The sequence below is a fragment of the Phocoena phocoena genome, chromosome 16 (genome assembly GCF_963924675.1).
Source record: "Phocoena phocoena chromosome 16, mPhoPho1.1, whole genome shotgun sequence".
Lineage (NCBI taxonomy): Eukaryota > Metazoa > Chordata > Mammalia > Artiodactyla > Phocoenidae > Phocoena > Phocoena phocoena.
Window position 1 is genome coordinate 8,834,356 of NC_089234.1, and position 17,270 is coordinate 8,851,625.

The 17,270-nt window shown below is 40.6% G+C and overlaps 1 protein-coding gene across 1 annotated transcript; it reads right to left on the minus strand.

The window, feature by feature from the left end:
- Positions 1 to 899: 899 nt before the first annotated feature.
- Positions 900 to 11,875, minus strand: ACADSB (acyl-CoA dehydrogenase short/branched chain). Its single transcript, XM_065894526.1, has 8 exons — positions 11,672 to 11,875; positions 10,957 to 11,127; positions 9,749 to 9,874; positions 8,504 to 8,596; positions 5,123 to 5,212; positions 4,066 to 4,203; positions 1,697 to 1,796; positions 900 to 970 (listed from the first exon to the last, which is right to left on the minus strand). Exons 1-8 carry the CDS (start codon positions 11,873 to 11,875, stop codon positions 900 to 902), a joined length of 993 nt encoding a protein of 330 aa, XP_065750598.1.
- Positions 11,876 to 17,270: the final 5,395 nt, after the last annotated feature.

The window sequence follows — 17,270 nt, forward strand, 5'->3', positions numbered from 1 at the left end:
AGCTCAATAACTAAGTTTGAGAAAACAGTATTTAATTTAAAGACAGAAAAAAATAAAGATTACAATATTGAGTATATTCTAATTATTAAACAAAATTATTTAAATTTCATACTTGAAAACTAATGTAGAGACTTGTTTTTAAAATGATCTACTGGGGCTTCCCTGGTGGCGCAGTGGTTGAGAGTCCGCCGGCCGATGCAGGGGACGCGGGTTCGTGCCCCGGTCCGCGAAGATCCCACATGCCGCGGAGCGGCTGGGCCCGTGAGCCATGGCCGCTGAGCCTGCGCGTCCGGAGCCTGTGCTCCGCAACAGGAGAGGCCACAGCAGTGAGAGGCCCGTGTACCGCAGGAAGAAAAAAACAAAACAAAACAAAACAAAAACTACAGAGTTATACCCTCCATTTTCCACTCATTTTCAGATATTCAGAACTAAAACTTTTAGATTTTTCTAAATAAATTTTTATCAGTTGCTACCTAGTTTAGCAACTTAGAATCGAATCTATTTCTTCTATAGAATTGCCAACTATCACAAACGTCTCTCTGACTGATGCACAATGACAGGGATATAAAATACCCATGTCTGCAAGAAATACTTATATTGTCTTTATTTCTTCCAAATTCCAATAGAGTGAAATTCTGTATACCCTGAAGCTAAAATGGTAATGCACATAGAGTTTTAAAAATAGTTTTGGAGAAAATATGGATGCATTTCTTCCCAAAATTTAAAAATGATTTTCTGCACCTAAGTTAAGCAGATTGGAAAGAGGAGACAGGAAAGGTCTACCTCCAGATCCAAGGTGAAGGGCCTAAATAAAATCATTCAACGCAGCCCCCAACAAGGCACAACAGTTTAAAATTTTACACCGGTGACACCAGGGAGGGGTCCTACTCCCGTGGCTGTCAGTATTCTGAATCTATGCGCTTTGCAATGGTGTTCAGCTGCATATTTGAAGTTCCTTCATATATTGTACCTTCAACAAAGGGGAGAAAAGGAACAATTAGGAGTGGAGATGTGGTTAAGAGTCTATACAAGAAACAGCTCTGCAAACATTACCTCTGCATTTACTGTAAAACTTTACCAGGAATACTGTCCAATGTCCCCTGAATATGGTACTATTTGACAAGGTAATTCTGCCTCAGAGATAACAATTTTCTATTTGGTTTACAGATTTCCAGAATCAGTATTAAACAGCTGGAAGTTTTTTGTTCCTAAACTATCAACACACGAGCCTGGATGGTTCCTCAGGAACAGGCAGCTTTCATAACTGCGGTTTCTATTTTCCCACCTGGCAGTGGAGCAGCGGAACGCTCAGGCTTGGGTAGGCACTTAGTGTCTAAAACTAGAGCTGAGCTTCAACCAACAGCATTAAACTAATAGAAAATATTAACGTTGTTAGTAAAAGAAAAACGAAGACAGTAGATCTTGTTGTGGTTTCACTGAAAGGCCTTCAGAGGCCTTGGGGCATTTAAAAAGGAAATTTGATGTTTTAAAAATATATATTTATAAATCTATTTTTTTGAAGGAAGAAGTAGGGGAAAACAACCCAGCCACAAGAAAAGGAGAGCCAATAAACATAATAACTGAAGAGATGAAAATTGCCTTTGCCTACGTACCAGTAGTTAAAAAAATCAAACAGATACAACAGCCTAAAACACCTACAGAGTCAAAACAAAATAAATGTAAAAACTCTGTTTACCAATCTTCGCATCTCGGAAGTATTTTTCCACGGGGTAGTTTTTGGTGTAGCCTACTCCTCCCATCCACTCGATACATTTGCCAGTTATTAGGCCCGCAATCTACCAAAAAGCAGCAGCAAATCACATGCTGAAGCCACATAACTTATGCATTACAAACGCTCTTGTAGAATATTCTTAGTAACGTGGATTCACTGTCATTGGCAGTTGGAAGGATTAAAGTCATTTTATAAATTAGCATTTCTCCTTAGTCCCATTCTCTGTACATACCATTTATGTAAAATATCCTATTAGTTCACAAGATTCTTATTTTCTTAAGAAAATTAGGGTATTTGTTTAGACTCATACTTGTCGACAGGTATCATTTACTCAGCAAACGTTAATCAAGGGCCTTCTTATGTCACCCACTCTGCCAGCCACAATGGTGAGGGGTGGCCAGTCACTCACTGCCCTTTTGGTCCTGCTGGTCATTCAGAGAGACAGAGATTGAATAGCAGTCACCGAAACTGAAAAACTGTATGGGGCAAGAGAAGAGCCTGCTAGGGAAGCTGCCATGACTTAGATGGAGGATAGGTGAGGAAATTACAGCCTCGCTGAGAACTAAAGGATGAGTCAGGGGACATTTCAAGCTGAGGAATGACACGTGGAAAGCCTCCAAGGGGAAAATGGGTTCATCAGCCTCAAGAGCCTGAGAACCAATGGGCTGGGATCGGGGTGACCTGTAAAAAGGGAATGGGGGGCAGGCGGGCCGCACATGATGGTGAGCAGTTTGAATAACGTACTGGCCCCCAAAGATGTCCACAGGAGAATCCCCAGAAAGTGTAAATGTTCACCCCCTACATGGCATAGAGACTTGCAGGTGTGATTAAGTTAAGAACCTTGAGATGGGGTGATGATCCCAGACTATCTGGGCCAGTCTCATGTAATCCCAAGGGTCCTTATAAGGGAAAGAGGGAGGCAGAGAAGACGATGTAACCACGGAAACAGAAAGCAGTCAGATCTGAACACCCTACACTGTTGGCTCTGAAGACGGAGGGAGGGGCTATGAGTCCAAGAAACAGAGTTGGCTCTAGAAGCTGGAAAAGAAAAGAAAATGGATTCTCCCCTAGAGCCTCCAGAAAGGCAGCTCTGCTGACACGTTAATTTTATCCCAGTGAGACTCATTTCAGACGTCTCACCTCCAGAGCTGTGACATAATAGAATTGTACTGTCTTAGGCCACTAAATTTTTGGTAATTTGTTAAAAGTAGCAATAGGAAACAAATAACAAGGTCCCATTTGTTGTGAGGAGCCACTGAAGGGTTTAAAGCTGGAGTGTGGCACGGCCTCATGGACACCTTGAAAAGGGACACTGGATGGGAGAAAGCAACAGGGGAAAACAAGAGGTTAGAAGGTGACTCCAGTGGTTTGATAAAGAAACGGCACAGCTTGGACTAGACAAGTGGCAGTACGAAGGGAGAAAAAAACAAATTCAAGAAATATTTAGGGGGCTTCCCTGGTGGCGCAGTGGTTGAGAGTCCGCCTGCCGATGCAGGGGACATGGGTTTGTGCCCCGGTCAGGGAATATCCCACATGCCACGGAGCAGCTGGGCCCGTGAGCCATGGCCGCTGAGCCTGCGCATCCAGAGCCTGTGCTCCGCAATGGGAGGGGCCACAACAGTGAGAGGCCCGTGTACCGCAAAAAAAAAAAAAGAAATATTTAGGGGGTTGAATCCTCAAAACTGAGGATGGAGTCAACTGGGGGATGAGGGAAAGGAGGGTGTCAAGCAGACTCAGGTTTGCGGCTGGGGTCGGGGGGAGGTGGGTAGGTAAAGCAGAAGCGGGATCTATTAGTCTGGAACTCAGAAGGGAGGCTGAGGCAGAAGATTAAATCTGGGGGCTGAAGATGCTAAATAAATATTTGAAGCCAGGGAATGACTAAGACATACTGCCGAAGCTGGGAGAGAGCAGCCCAGTGATGAGGCTAAGTTTCCACCAAAGTCCAGTGTGTTACATGTAGAATGCATATGCATGAGCGGGAAGCATCAACACACGGACAGTCCCTTCTTGGGCATTCTTATTTCACATTATCTGCAGGGCATTCACTTCGTCCCAACCATCGTTCAGCTGAGGCTCATCCAGGGATTTACGGTGGGCCTTCTACCTGAACTGGGTGCCTCGGTTTCCACCTAAGAGCCTATGAAAACATGGAGACCTCACAGAATCAAAGCACCTCCCTATGGCAGCTTTACTTTTTTGCATTTCTGGTGTAGAAACTAGAAAGTTCATGTTATTTTACTTGAAAAACAAATGCGTAACCAACATTTCTAGATGAAGAGGTTAATAAATAAATATCTTTAAAAAATAAAAAGACTGACTTTTTTTTCTTTTACCTCTGATGCATAGTACTTGGCCATAGATGATTCTTTAATGAATGGCCTTCCAGCTTCTAAAAGCCTTGCAGCGTTGTATGTGAGTAATCTTGCAGCTTCTAGCTGGGTGGCCACGTGAGCCACTTGGTGCTGGAGCCCCTGTAACATTCAGGCCCAAGGTAGAGAACTGTGATTTCTGAAAACAGCTCACTGTCAAAGTCCTGCCTGGATGTGGAACACTGACAGATTCAAAATATACCCGTCCAAAAATTCACAATCATTTCGCAAGAATAGTTTAAAATCTGCAATCTAAAATAAACCACTACAGGGACCTCCCTGGCGGTCCAGAGGTTAAGACTCTGTGCTCCCAACGCAGGGGGCCCAGGTTCGATCCCTGGTCGGGGAACTAAGATCCCACATGCCGCAACTTCTGAGCTGGCGCGCCGCAACAAAGACCCCGCGCAGCCACAATAAACGAGTGAATGAATGAATAAATAAATAAATAATAAAATAAACCACTACGTGTATTGCTTCTTTAAAAAATTTCAAAGGTCAGGTAATTGTTAACTGCCAAGATCTAAAAAATAAATGATCACAAAATTAGGTTTAAAAATTTGACTTATTTTTAATAATGTGTCAAACACTTGAAACATTTACCTGATTCTGAATCACCCTAGACGGTACAGAGTGCTATCTTTATTTTACAGATGAGGCAGTTGAGGTTTGGAGAGGTGAGGTAACTAAAGCTAGTAATAATAAGACAAAGAAGCAGGATTTGAACCCAGGAAGTCTGACTACAGACGCCATGCCCTGGAACTCTGAAGCAGTGAGGAGGCAGCTCCCAAGTGCTCACCAAGGTATCCTGAATCATGCCATAGCCAGGCCTCAAGGATTACTGCTCTGCCCTTGGAGAAGGTCAAGGTAGGCACAAGTGTATGCACCAAGATCTATTCCTTCCTCTCTGTGCCTCTCCCATTAAAATCCCCGAGGGGATTCCCTTACAGCTTTGTAACAAAGCTCTTCATTAATGGGAAGAGGGAGAGCACAGCACTGTAGAAAGATGGTAATAATTATATACCTGAAAATCAAATATTCTTTTGCCAAATTGTTCCCTTTCTTTAATATATGGAATAGTGTGGTCAAAACATCCTTGAGCCAGTCCCAGCATCTGTTAAAAAAAGAAAAAATCAGAATTTCTTATTTTTTATAAGTTTATGCTCTTAATTATTCAAGTTATGAAGTTATGAAGTTATTCAAGTTATGAATGCTTTTTACAGGCAAATTGAAAAGTTGGGGTAGGGAAAGGACTAGAGATACCGAGGTGGTGAGGTCTAATGTTAATGACCTTCATCCACTGCATTTATAGAACTTAAGTTCTAGTAATTGGGAGAAAATTTTTTTTTTTTTTTTTTTTTGCGGTACGCGGGCCTCTCACTGTTGTGGCCTCTCCCGTTGCGGAGCACAGGCTCCGGAGGCGCAGGCTCCGCGGCATGTGGGATCTTCCCAGCCCGGGGCACGAACCCGTGTCCCCTGCTTCGGCAGGTGGACTCTCAACCACTGTGCCACTGGGGAAGCCCTGGGAGAAAATGTGAGTAATTTCCTGTGAAGAAGAGCACATTTGACTCCAGGAGCTAAATCTCCTGGTGTGGCTGTGCTCATGCACCCAGGTTACTTTTTGGGATTCTTCTCCCTTAGGTTTGAGTCTCCAGGCACAAAGTGAGCCTCAGAAATTTTGCTCAAAGACTGGCCTCAAAGACTGTAGAGTAGCTGCCTCTAGTCCTTCTAGAAGTCAAATGTGCAAGGTCACTTCTGGTCTTTTGTATGTGATCAGGATTAACAAGAGCTTTGGTGGGTAGGGCATCAGAATATAAAAGAGCAGGGGTTTCTCAACCCTGGCAGCACACGAGAATCACCTCGGGGAGCTCAATAATGGGGGTGGGGGGGGTGGTGAGTGTGGCCTAAACACCAGCATTCTAAAAACTCTTAAATGTTTTAATGCACAGCTAGAGTTGAGGATAACTGCACAGAGGAGCTGGTAAAAACATCAGTTTATACATTTCAAGAACTAATCAGGATGTGGTGACAGTTTTAGCTGGACTGTCTCATTGCAAACTAATCTCCATAACAACTGAATGATTCAACCTTAGAAATTGTTTCTAAATTCTAACATTAGGTAGCCATTAAATCACTATCTAATTACAGATGGCCAAGAGGCACATGAAAAGCTGCTCAACATCACTAATGCAAATCAAAACTACAATGAGGGATCACCTCACACTGGTTGGAATGGGCATCATCAGAAAATCTATAAACAACAAATGCTGGAGAGGGTGTGGAGAAAAGGGAACCCTCCTGCACTGTTGGTGGGAATGTAAATTGATACAGCCACTATGGAGAACAGTAGGGATGTTCCTTAGAAAACTAAAAATAGAATTACCATATGACCCAGCAATCCCACTCCTGGGCATATACCCAGGGAAAACCATAATTCAAAAAGACACATGCACACCAATGTTCATTGCAGCACTACTTACAATAGCCAGGTCATGGAAGCAACCTAAATGCCCATCGACAGACAAATGGATAAAGAAGTTGTGGTACATAGATACAATGGAATATTATTCAGCCATAAAAAGGAATGAAATTGGGTCATTTGTAGAGAGGTGGATGGACCTAGAGACTGTCATACAGAGTGAAGTAAGTCAGAAAGAGAAAGACAAATATTGTACATTAACACATATATGTGGAATCTAGAAAAATGGTACCGATGAACTGGTTTGCAAGGCAGAAACAGAGACACAGATGTATGTAGAGAACAAACATAAGGGCAATAAGGGTGGAAAGGGGAGGGTGGTGGTGGGATGAATTGGGAGATTGGGATTGACATGTATATACTAATATGTATAAAATAGATAACTAATAAAAAAAATCACTATCTAATTATGCCAAACCATGTAGGTTTTAGAAAAAGGAAAAGAAAAATCAATAGTTAAAGCTTTTGGGGGAAATGCCCACAAACTTATCAATATTTCATTAGTGTTCATTCAAATTTTCCTTTAGCCTTTTATTTTGAACTTTCTGGAGAATGGAATATTACGCTAAAAATTAAAGGACAAAACCCAAACCAAACCAAAACAAAACCCCAAAAGTAAATTAAGGTGAGACAGCGACTCACTGCACTTTTGGCTATGAGAGAAGATGATGTCATTAAACCCTTATAACTAAAGTTTACAATATGCCAACAATATGGTATATCGACACAAAAACCGTAATTATCAGTTGCCAATCAAAACAGGCTTTTCCAAAACAGTGTAAAACGTTTTCACTATAAATACTGAAAAACTAAATTCTTTACAACTACAGAGTCTTGAGGTTGGATGCCTCTTTCTCCAAAAAGCATCCACAGTATTAACCAAGAAACAATAACTACCAGACCTTACCTTTTTCTCTCTTTTTTTCTGACCTTAACTTTTAACTAGGTTATAAGATAACTTGGAGTAATTAGACTAAAGCCCAGGCTGTGCATTTACTGCCAGACATCTACATTATTTACAGGTCTGGGAATAAGGAAATCCAGTGTTGTAGTTTTTAATGTCATATCTGATGAAGTTGAATCACAGAAAAACTTTAAAAAGATTATCTAGTTTTGTGGGAAACATGGGTTAAGTTCTGATCTGAGAATACTTTGTTAGCAAATTAACAGCAGCAGCAAAAAGAAAAACAAAACTAGAGTACAATTACAATTTAAATACTCCAAAGAGCTAATATATGCAACATCTTCAAAATCTAAAAGCTGTAAGCTTTTGAATTTTGGATACTCATTGATTAAAAATAAATACATTACAAAAATGAAATAATTCATAATAAAGCCAAAGACTTTGAAAATAACTGCTATCACCTAACAGAAAAATTTAATATGCTATAAGGGCATATTTGGTAAGAAACTGAACAGTTTTCATCATACATATCTGTTTAATTGTTGCCATTTTAAGTGCCATATCAAAAAAATTGTCTGATTTTCACGTGCAAAACACTAAGCAACAAATCTTTTATTATCTGTAGAGACTCTTACTACACAATAGAATGTTACTTATTCTTAATTTTTAAAATTTCAGAATGAATCACATACTTTGAAAAGTTGATTTAAAAAAATACCACATTTAATCTATAATGTACTTAAGAAGTTATCGATCCAGGTATTAGATAATACTTTAACGCTCTCAAAGCAGAAAAACTGTTACCACTAAGCCGTTGTTTGGTTCTCAGGACATGATATAATTGACCAAAGTGGAATCTTAAAGAAATCACAGCCAGAAGCTATTCTTTTACCTCATGGAAGGGAAGGGTGCCATCTTGTGTTCACAAGCTTCCAAATACTCATTGGTTTCACCGCATTTTTTCTTTTTACATTTTGACTGTGTGTGGAAGAGTCAAGTTAAAGGACTAAAATTTGACTCACCTGTGCAGCAATTCCTATTCTACTTTCATTAAGACCCCCGATGGCGTACTTATAGCCACGTCCAATTTGTCCCAGGATATTGGCTTCTGGAACCTGAAAAGAAAAACGTGCAGTTTTTTCTCAATTTAATTTAACATAATTCATTTTGGTAATATATTTTTAATGCACATATACTCCCAATTTCTGTGATAATTCTCTAGCATGGTACTTATTAAACTCCAAGGAAATTATCTGCTATGTCTCTGTCTCCCTCTAAACTGTTTCCCACATGCTCTCAGAAGGATAGGACTCAAGTCCATGCTGTTCACTATTGCATCCTCCAGAGCCCAGCAGAGACGTTCGGTGAATCTAGAAAAATGAAATCTCATACAATTAATCAATAACGTAAATGAGTAACAATTTTCCCCGAACTCTTATCTGTATGCTACAATGTAAGATAAAATATTAGGAATAGCAGAAAACATATAAGGGTAGAAACCTTTCTTCTGTTGAGACTACTATCACAACAAAAATCAGCTGAGGGGTGTGTGTGTGTGTGTGTGTACACAGGCATGTGTACCAAACAGAAAGGAGGAGAGAAGAAATACATAAAACTATTCAACTGTTTACTTGAAAAAAGATCTAGACTAGGTAATTTTAGAAAATACACTTAGCTTCTTAATATGGGCAGTTAGGAGAGAGAGCGGGCAGAATGGAGAAAGAAAAGGGAAACTAGGAGAAGAAAGACAGTTGGGGTGCAGTAGTGAGGCTCACACGACATCCATAAGGACACCCCATAGGCTCACACACAATCACCAGTGAGCCAAAAGGTCACATCCTGTCCGAACTATGTAAAGTTCTAAAGCACAGCATTCTAGTTATCTTTTCCTCATTTTTTTTAAGACTCAACTCTAACCTGTGGGCGCTGCCTGGCTGTTTTCCACTCTCACTGAGCAACACCCCCATCTTGTGGCCTTGCTGGGCCGACACCACACTCCTCGGAAGCTATGTGTGATGCGCAAGTACCAGGTTTATGAAGTATAAATGAGATTAATCCTCGGGCTGGCTCTTGAGGCCAGCTGCTGGGCAGACAGGTTTCCACCTCTGGCCTAAACTCTCGTGGGAAGTACATTTAGGTCATAACCTAACCTAAGATCATCGTTCAAGAGTTTTACAAAGTACCCTCCTATGCACGCCTAATAGTGCGACGCCTTTCTCGCACAGTTATACTTCCAGGCAAAGCCATTCCACATCTAGGATACCCACCTTGACATTTTCAAATGTTAATGGGCAGGTAGAAGAAGCTCTGATTCCCATTTTGTTCTCTGGTTTCCCTATATGAAGGCCCTCAGTATCACGATCTACCAAGAAGCAGGTAATTCCCTTATACCCCTGAAATGAAGATTTAAAATGCTATAATCACTTTGACTGATGAGATCCCTTGTTTCCAGAGTTCAAAGTAAACAGAAAACGAAATACAAAACTTAGGGACTTCCCTGGTAGTCCAGTGCTTAAGAATCCACCTGTCAATGCAGGGGACATGGGTTCGAGCCCTGATCTGGGAAGATCCCACATGCCACAGAGCAACTAAGCCCATACACCACAACTACCGAGCCCACGCTCTAGAGCCCGTGAGCCGCAACTACTGAGCCCGCGTGCTGCAACTACTGAAGCCCACGCGCCTAGAGCCCAGGCTCCGCAACAAGAGAAGCCACCGCAATGAGAAGCCCGCGCACCACAACAAACAGTAGCCCCCGCTTGCTGCAACTAGAGAAAGCCCGTGCGCAGCGACAAAGACCCAGTGCAGCAAAAAAACCAAAAAACAAAGCAAAACAGACTTTAGCAGTAAATACTAATGGACTCAGAATTGCAACATGTGTATTATGAAACAAGAAGTATGGGAGGGCATTAGGTTCAAAATCAAGAACCTTACTATTTATTTTACTCTTTCAGAAACCATTGTGGCTATTAAAATTATTAAGTGACACTAAAGTATTACAGGATGAATTCCACATTTTAAATTTAATTTTATTACATATTTTAGTTTTAAAATTTAATTCAATTAAATGCTACACTAGACAAAAAACACAAGATATCTTTATCATTTTGCTATATGTCTGTTTTCCAACTGAATAAAACATTTTTAAAAATAAATGTACTATTAAATAGGTAAATTCTTCATTATTAAATAGAAAATCTGAAATTCTACAAAATTTAAGATTAGCCTCCTATATAACAGCTTAGGAGATTAATTAAATGGTCCTCCATGTAGCTAATGTTTATTCATGTTAATTGTAATATTTATTTTAGGATATTAGTAAACCAGAGGATGAAAAGATGTCAGTTGTTTAACCTTTTCAGTACTGAGGAGAATGAAGAATTTAAGACTATGTCCTAAAAACGAAATGGAAGTAGGAAAAAAGAAATGAAAAGGTTAGGAGGGAAACGGAGAGCAGCTTTGTTTTCAAACTTACAAGAGTAAGGTCTACATTTGCCATCACCACGAAGAGCCCGGCATCCTTGGCATTGCTAATCCACATCTTTGACCCGTTGATGACATAATAATTTCCCTTTTTATCAGCTTTGGTCTTCAAAGCAAATGAATCGCTACCTGCTCCAGCCTCTGAAAGGCAGAAACTTCCCATCTACACATGCAAAGAAAAAATTCCAAATTAATACCTATATTTATACTTTGCATAACAAATACCCACTTATAGCAAAATAAACATTTGAAAATCAAACTTTTAGCTACTTCTAAAAGCCTGTATGTATCAAAATAGTAATGGTATTCTGACAGTATTATTTTCCAAACTATATACCCCACTATTTGTCTAAGGCAGATTTAAAGACCTAAGCATACATATTCAATGTTAAGCTTAATTAAATTGGTTTTCATAATTACAGGAGAAAGGCATTTCAATGTAAATGAAACTACCAACAAAGGTATTAGACAATATAATTGGGACCAAAAAAGAAATAATTTTATTGTCCAATGATAATTTCCAAGTGGCAAATGAGAGTCAGATTGTATTTTTCTAGTAGCATTAATTTATTGAGCATTGCTTGAGTTATTAATGGTGCTGTGTTGTGGTCCTGAATAGAAAAGCCAACACTGCGGCTGCTTTTCTCCTGAAAATGTCCTATGTTTAGAAAAGATCAGATCCATTTCAATAACTCATCTCAACTCACTTGTTCTGTAGCTAGCTTGGGCAAATAGATAGCCTTCTGTTCTTCTGTTCCGTATTTTCCAATTAGCCTGTTAATTATCGTGTTCTGGATGTCACATACCAGAGCCACAGATGCATCAACTTTGGCTAATTCCTCTATCACTAGGATAGAGGAAAAAAATGAAGCTCCTGTTCCTCCATATTTGGTGTCAATTTCAATACCCATCAACTAAAGGAAAAATAAGGAAACATAGATTAAGAAAGCTATTTTTATATGGGACAATTCCTTGCAAGAACAAGTTCAAAAATAATTTGTAACCACATCAGCTTAATTTTAAAATTCTGTATGTATATCTTTCTTTAATTTGGTATGGCTCTTTCACTCTAAGTAACAAAAAAATCTATAACAGAAACTAAATATATTTGCAAAGGATAAAATTACATGCTAGAACTATCATTTGTTTCCTTTTGGGATCTAAAAAACAAAAATAAGAGAGGTAAAATGCTTTGAAGCATACTGGAATAGAATAGTGAGAAAATATACAGTTAAGAAACTGAAGAGAGCAGTGGAATACCTAGTTGCATTTAGCATAATCTCTTGGAGTCAGGCCCCCACCTTGACTCTTTCAGCCGAGATAATAATTGAATGACCATTCCTTTTGGGCCATTTTAGCAAGTCCAGATGGTTAGCAGACCACATGTGGTGGTGTTTCCTAGAACCACACTAGACAAGGCCCAGGTGCCCGGTAAGCATGGCCAAATACTGGTCAAGGCTTTCCAGTAACTGCCTGACTGTTCAGTAACCAGTCCTAAGTCTGGAACATGAAACGTCCGTAACACTCCATTTTTAAGTGTCCTCATTTCAGAAGGAGAATGTGTGCACACGTAATTCAAGACCCAAAGCTGTGAACAGGTAAAAGGGCAATGCTTCTCTCTATCCTCTCCAGGCACTCTAGAGTCACACGCGCTGCAGCCTGGGTGTGGCTGTTATATTCTAAGCTGATGGGAAACTTAGCTGACATGAAGTTAGAACCACATGGGGGATGATAGAAAGACTGAGGGAACCAGAAATGATGTTCTATGAGGAAGAATTCAAGGATTGGGGTGTGCCTGAAGACTGGGGCCAGCATGAGAATATCGGACTATCATATCTTTAACAGCTGTCAGAGACACTGCTTCTCTAAAAAGGTCACCAAATCCCCCTACACTGGAAATATTTGTCAGTTATTATGGCAGGTGACCTTCATAGAAGTGGGACAACAGAAGCTAGGAGTCACATGAGGCCGAGAATAGCTGGTGCAGGATGTGCAACGCAGACCCTCCACGGGGTACGACATGCAGACAGGAGCAGCTGTGGAGGTGGCAGGCAACTCGTCGCTGCGTGTGACCCTGCCTGCAAGAACTGCCCCTCGGGAGAGTGTTGCTCAAGACCTCTCAGAGAAGCCTAGAGGTTCTGCAAACAATGAAGATGAAATCTGGCTGAGAAGTGGACTCACAGATGCCGTTTGACTCACTGTGGCTCCACATCAGATTCCATTTTCCCAAGTTTCATTGCTAAAAGAAAGGTGGAAAAATCACTACAATACCTGGTAGTTAAAAAAAAAAAAAAAAAAAAGCTGGTATCTTTTAAACAGTAAGAAATAAAACAGGGGGCCTTCCCTGGTGGGGCAGTGGTTAAGAATCTGCCTGCCAACGCAAGGGACACGGGTTCGAACCCTGGTCCAGGAAGATCCAACATGCCGCGGAGCAACTAAGCCGGTGCGCCACAACTACGGAGGCTGCGCTCCAGTGCCCGTGAGCCATTAACTACTGAAGCCTGCGCTCCACAGCAAGAGAAGGCACCACAATGAGAAGCCCGCGCACCACAACGAAGAGTAGCCCCCACTCACCGCAACTAGAGAAAGCCCACACGCAGCAATGAAGACCCAGTGCAGCCAAAAATTAACTGATTAATTAATTATTAAAAAAAGAAAACAGTTACATGGAAAAGGCTAATTTTCAAACAGGATAACAGGACAAGAGTTAAGCCAATGGCTTTGGGTAGGAGCTATTAGTTCTGGGATAGCCTTGGTATTCCAAATACAAAATCTTCACACCTATAGAGAAGGGAGAGATGAAGAGTGCAGTGGCTCTGAAATGTTCTCCTTGGGGCTCCCGTGCTGATAACCTCTCCCTTAGAAATCGGCTGCCTTGGTTAATGTGGAATTCAGATATCACCTCTTGCTTTTAAGTTTTCCACATACATAGGGATTCAGGTAGATGTGCTGGTATGAAGTTTAAAGTAGGGTTTCTTAACCTTGGCATTACTAAGCTGGATAATTTGGTCTTGGCAGGCTGTCCTGTGTACTGTGGGATATTTAGCAGCATCTCCAGCCTCTATCTCACTAGATGCCAGCAGCACACCCAGTTGTGACAGCCAGTGTCTCCAGACACTGCCAAATGTCCTTTGGGGGACAAAAACAGCTCCCGGTTGAATACCTCTGGTCTAAAGAAATCGCTCTTGCTTCTAGCCTTTTACTTAAAAAGCACAGTATTTCTAATTTAAAATGTTAATTCAATTAAAAATTTTTAACTAGTATCTCAATCTAAAAGAGATCCCAGATAATTCTGATTAGGAAATTATGTTATCATTACAATTCCTAAATTTAAAAGTATGCATACATTTTAACACTGGAAGGTATTTATGAAAGTTTGAAATTGGAAGAATCATTAATTATATACCCCTTGTTGAAATAATCCTCGTATTACTGATTTTTCCATTTTTGAATTTTCATCCATTTTTGAAACCAAAGGAGCAATCTGTTCCTGGGCAAATTTTTTAACTGTAGGGAAAAAGAAAATACTGCTAAGTCTTTATTTTATTAATATGACATGTATTACTTTTTTCGAAAAAAATTTTTTTAATTAATGTCAAAAATTCCATTCACAAACTTAGATGAACACCTCTCCCAATCATGTCACGTGTCATGTGATCTCACATTGCAGGCCCAAGTAATGACCAGAGGAATACTGTGGTGAAATTGAGAAATTCACTCACCTGTGCTCTTTATCATCATCTCCTCATCTGTAAATGTTTGCAGAGGGGCATAGGGTAGTGCCTTATTTGTTGTTTTGAGTCCAGCTTCTGACTGGGAAGATTTTAGGACATGAGGAGGATTTTTCCAGGAAGACAGGCAAATTGGGAAGTTTCTTCTAAGCTGTAGGAACAGTCCCCATTGAATAAGGAACACACACACAAAAGGGAAGAAAAGTACTGGAACATCAGTTTCTTTGGGAATAACTTTATAACCCATTCTTATAACTTCTTTCAGCAAAATAAGGGAGATTGGGACTTCCCTGGTGGCGCAGTGGTTAAGAATCCGCCTGCAACGCAGGGGACACGGGTTCGAGCCCTGGTCTGGGAAGATCCCACAGGCCGTGGAGCAACTGAGCCCATGTGCCACAACTACTGAGCCTGCGCTCTTCCCGTGAGCCACAACTACTGAAGCCCGCACGCCCTAGAGCTCATGCTCTGCAACAAGAGAAGCCACTGCAATGAGAAGCCCGCGCACTGCAGCAAGGACCCAACGCGGCCAAAAATAAATAAAATAAATTTATAAAAAATCATAATAATAAGGGAGATTAACCTGGCACATTATTTTAAGATTTACCATCTTGTAACCAAAATTGCAAATCGGTTTATTAACATATATCTCCTTTATCCGGCAATGAGCTGTTCTGAGTAAACACATTTCCCAGATAATTAACTTCTACCTTCAAGGAAACAGAACTTTCGAGGTGGAACTCATTCTTAAAATGTCACATTTCTCTAACTTCTTGGATAAGGAAACCGGACTTCTGAGTACTGACTGCCCACTGTGAAGAGAATTCTCGTGGGGCAGGAATGAGTGAGGGCACAGGGGCAACTGAGGGAGCAGAGCGCCCCACCCCACCGTGCCTGGCTGCAAGCAGCTGTGCTTTTTTGGTTTCCATGGCCAGTTTTGTTTTCTCAGCTTCTCATTAGTAAGAGAGCATACGGGTTAAGAAGAAAATGGGCTCTGGAGCCTGAAAGAACTAGTTTCGGTCTGATATTTACTAACTATGTGATCTTGGGCAAGTGGTTTTTAACCTCTCAGTTAAAATCTCTCAGTCTTAGTTTCCTTCCTTGGAAAGTTTTGTATTAATAAAGCAATTAATGAAGCAATCCTCAACAAGGGTTTAGTGTGGTACCCACCCTACAGTAAGGGCTCAGCAAACGGTAACGACTAATTCTACTCTGATCCCTAAGAACACAGTCGTGGTGGTCATAACAGAAGGAGTCATGGTTGTAACTTAGTTAAACTGCAAGGCTAGCTCTTCCTGCCATTAGTGTGTCCCCCTGTTGCAGGGCCCCAAATCCTTCAAGTCAGCAAAGGATTTGCTACAATTTTGTTGAAAAAAAGAGACCATCCAATTTCAAATGCTTGTTATACCTTCCCAATATTATTCTGTAGAATTCTAGTACAGGGGAAACAAATGAGGAATTAGTCTTTCCCTGAACATAAAACAAAAACATGCCAAGTGAAAGAAACCAGCCACTAAAGATCATATATTATATGAGTCTATTTATAAGAAATTTCCAGAACAGGCAAATCCATAGAAACACAAAGTAGAGTGGTGGTTGCCTGGAGCTCAGGGTAAGAATGAAGAGTGACTGCAAAAGGGCACAATGATCTTTTTGGGGTGATGGACATGTTCCAAAACTGGATTGTGGTGATGGTTGCACACCTCTGTATATTTACTGAAAACCATTGTATTATACTCTTAAAAATAGTGAATTATATTGCTCTGTAAATTATATATCAATAAAGCTGTTTAAAAAACTAGTGTTTTCCTTTCATTCACCAAAAAAAACCCCAGAATACACTGAGCATCTGTCAAATGCCTAAGAGCACATGTAGGGATGAAGTTCACCAGCTTCTGAGAAGCTTAGGATCTAGTTAGGACAAGACACAGTGCATGGAACAGGCAAGAAACAAAGCCAAGCTTTGCAGATTAAAAAGCAAATGTAGTAATATGCTGCAATATATTTTCTCAATAGTTTTGAGTGTACACTGAAAAGCTTATTGATAAAAACAGAAAAAAAGAAGCAAGAGCCACCATATTTGAAACCATTGTTAATCTCCCCTACATATCGGTCCATCTTTGCAGTTCTGTGTCTTAGATATATTCTGCTTTGGATTCACCTGGGAAAAAGGAACACTGGCCAGTCAGAAAAAAAAAAGTGTCTGTCTCAATTTTTCTAGCTAATTTTGTTTTGAGAATAAGGAGACAGATAATTCAGGGCAAAGTTGCATGGAACATTTTTTTCTCATTAAAAGACAGAGCTGGGACATGAAAACTTTGGACTAGTTAAAAGGAAGTGGGGGGGGCTTCCGTGGGGGTGCAGTGGATGAGACTCCGTGCTCCCAATGCCAGGGGCCTGGGTTCGATCCCTGGTCAGGGAACTAGATCCCACATGCCTGCCACAACTAAGGAGCCCACCTGCCGCAACTAAGACCCTGTGCAACCAAAATAAATAAATAAATATTAAAAAAAAAAGGAAGGGGGAGACATGAGATACTGTCCTCTTCCTGATGAAACAGATGACATGAATGAAAAAG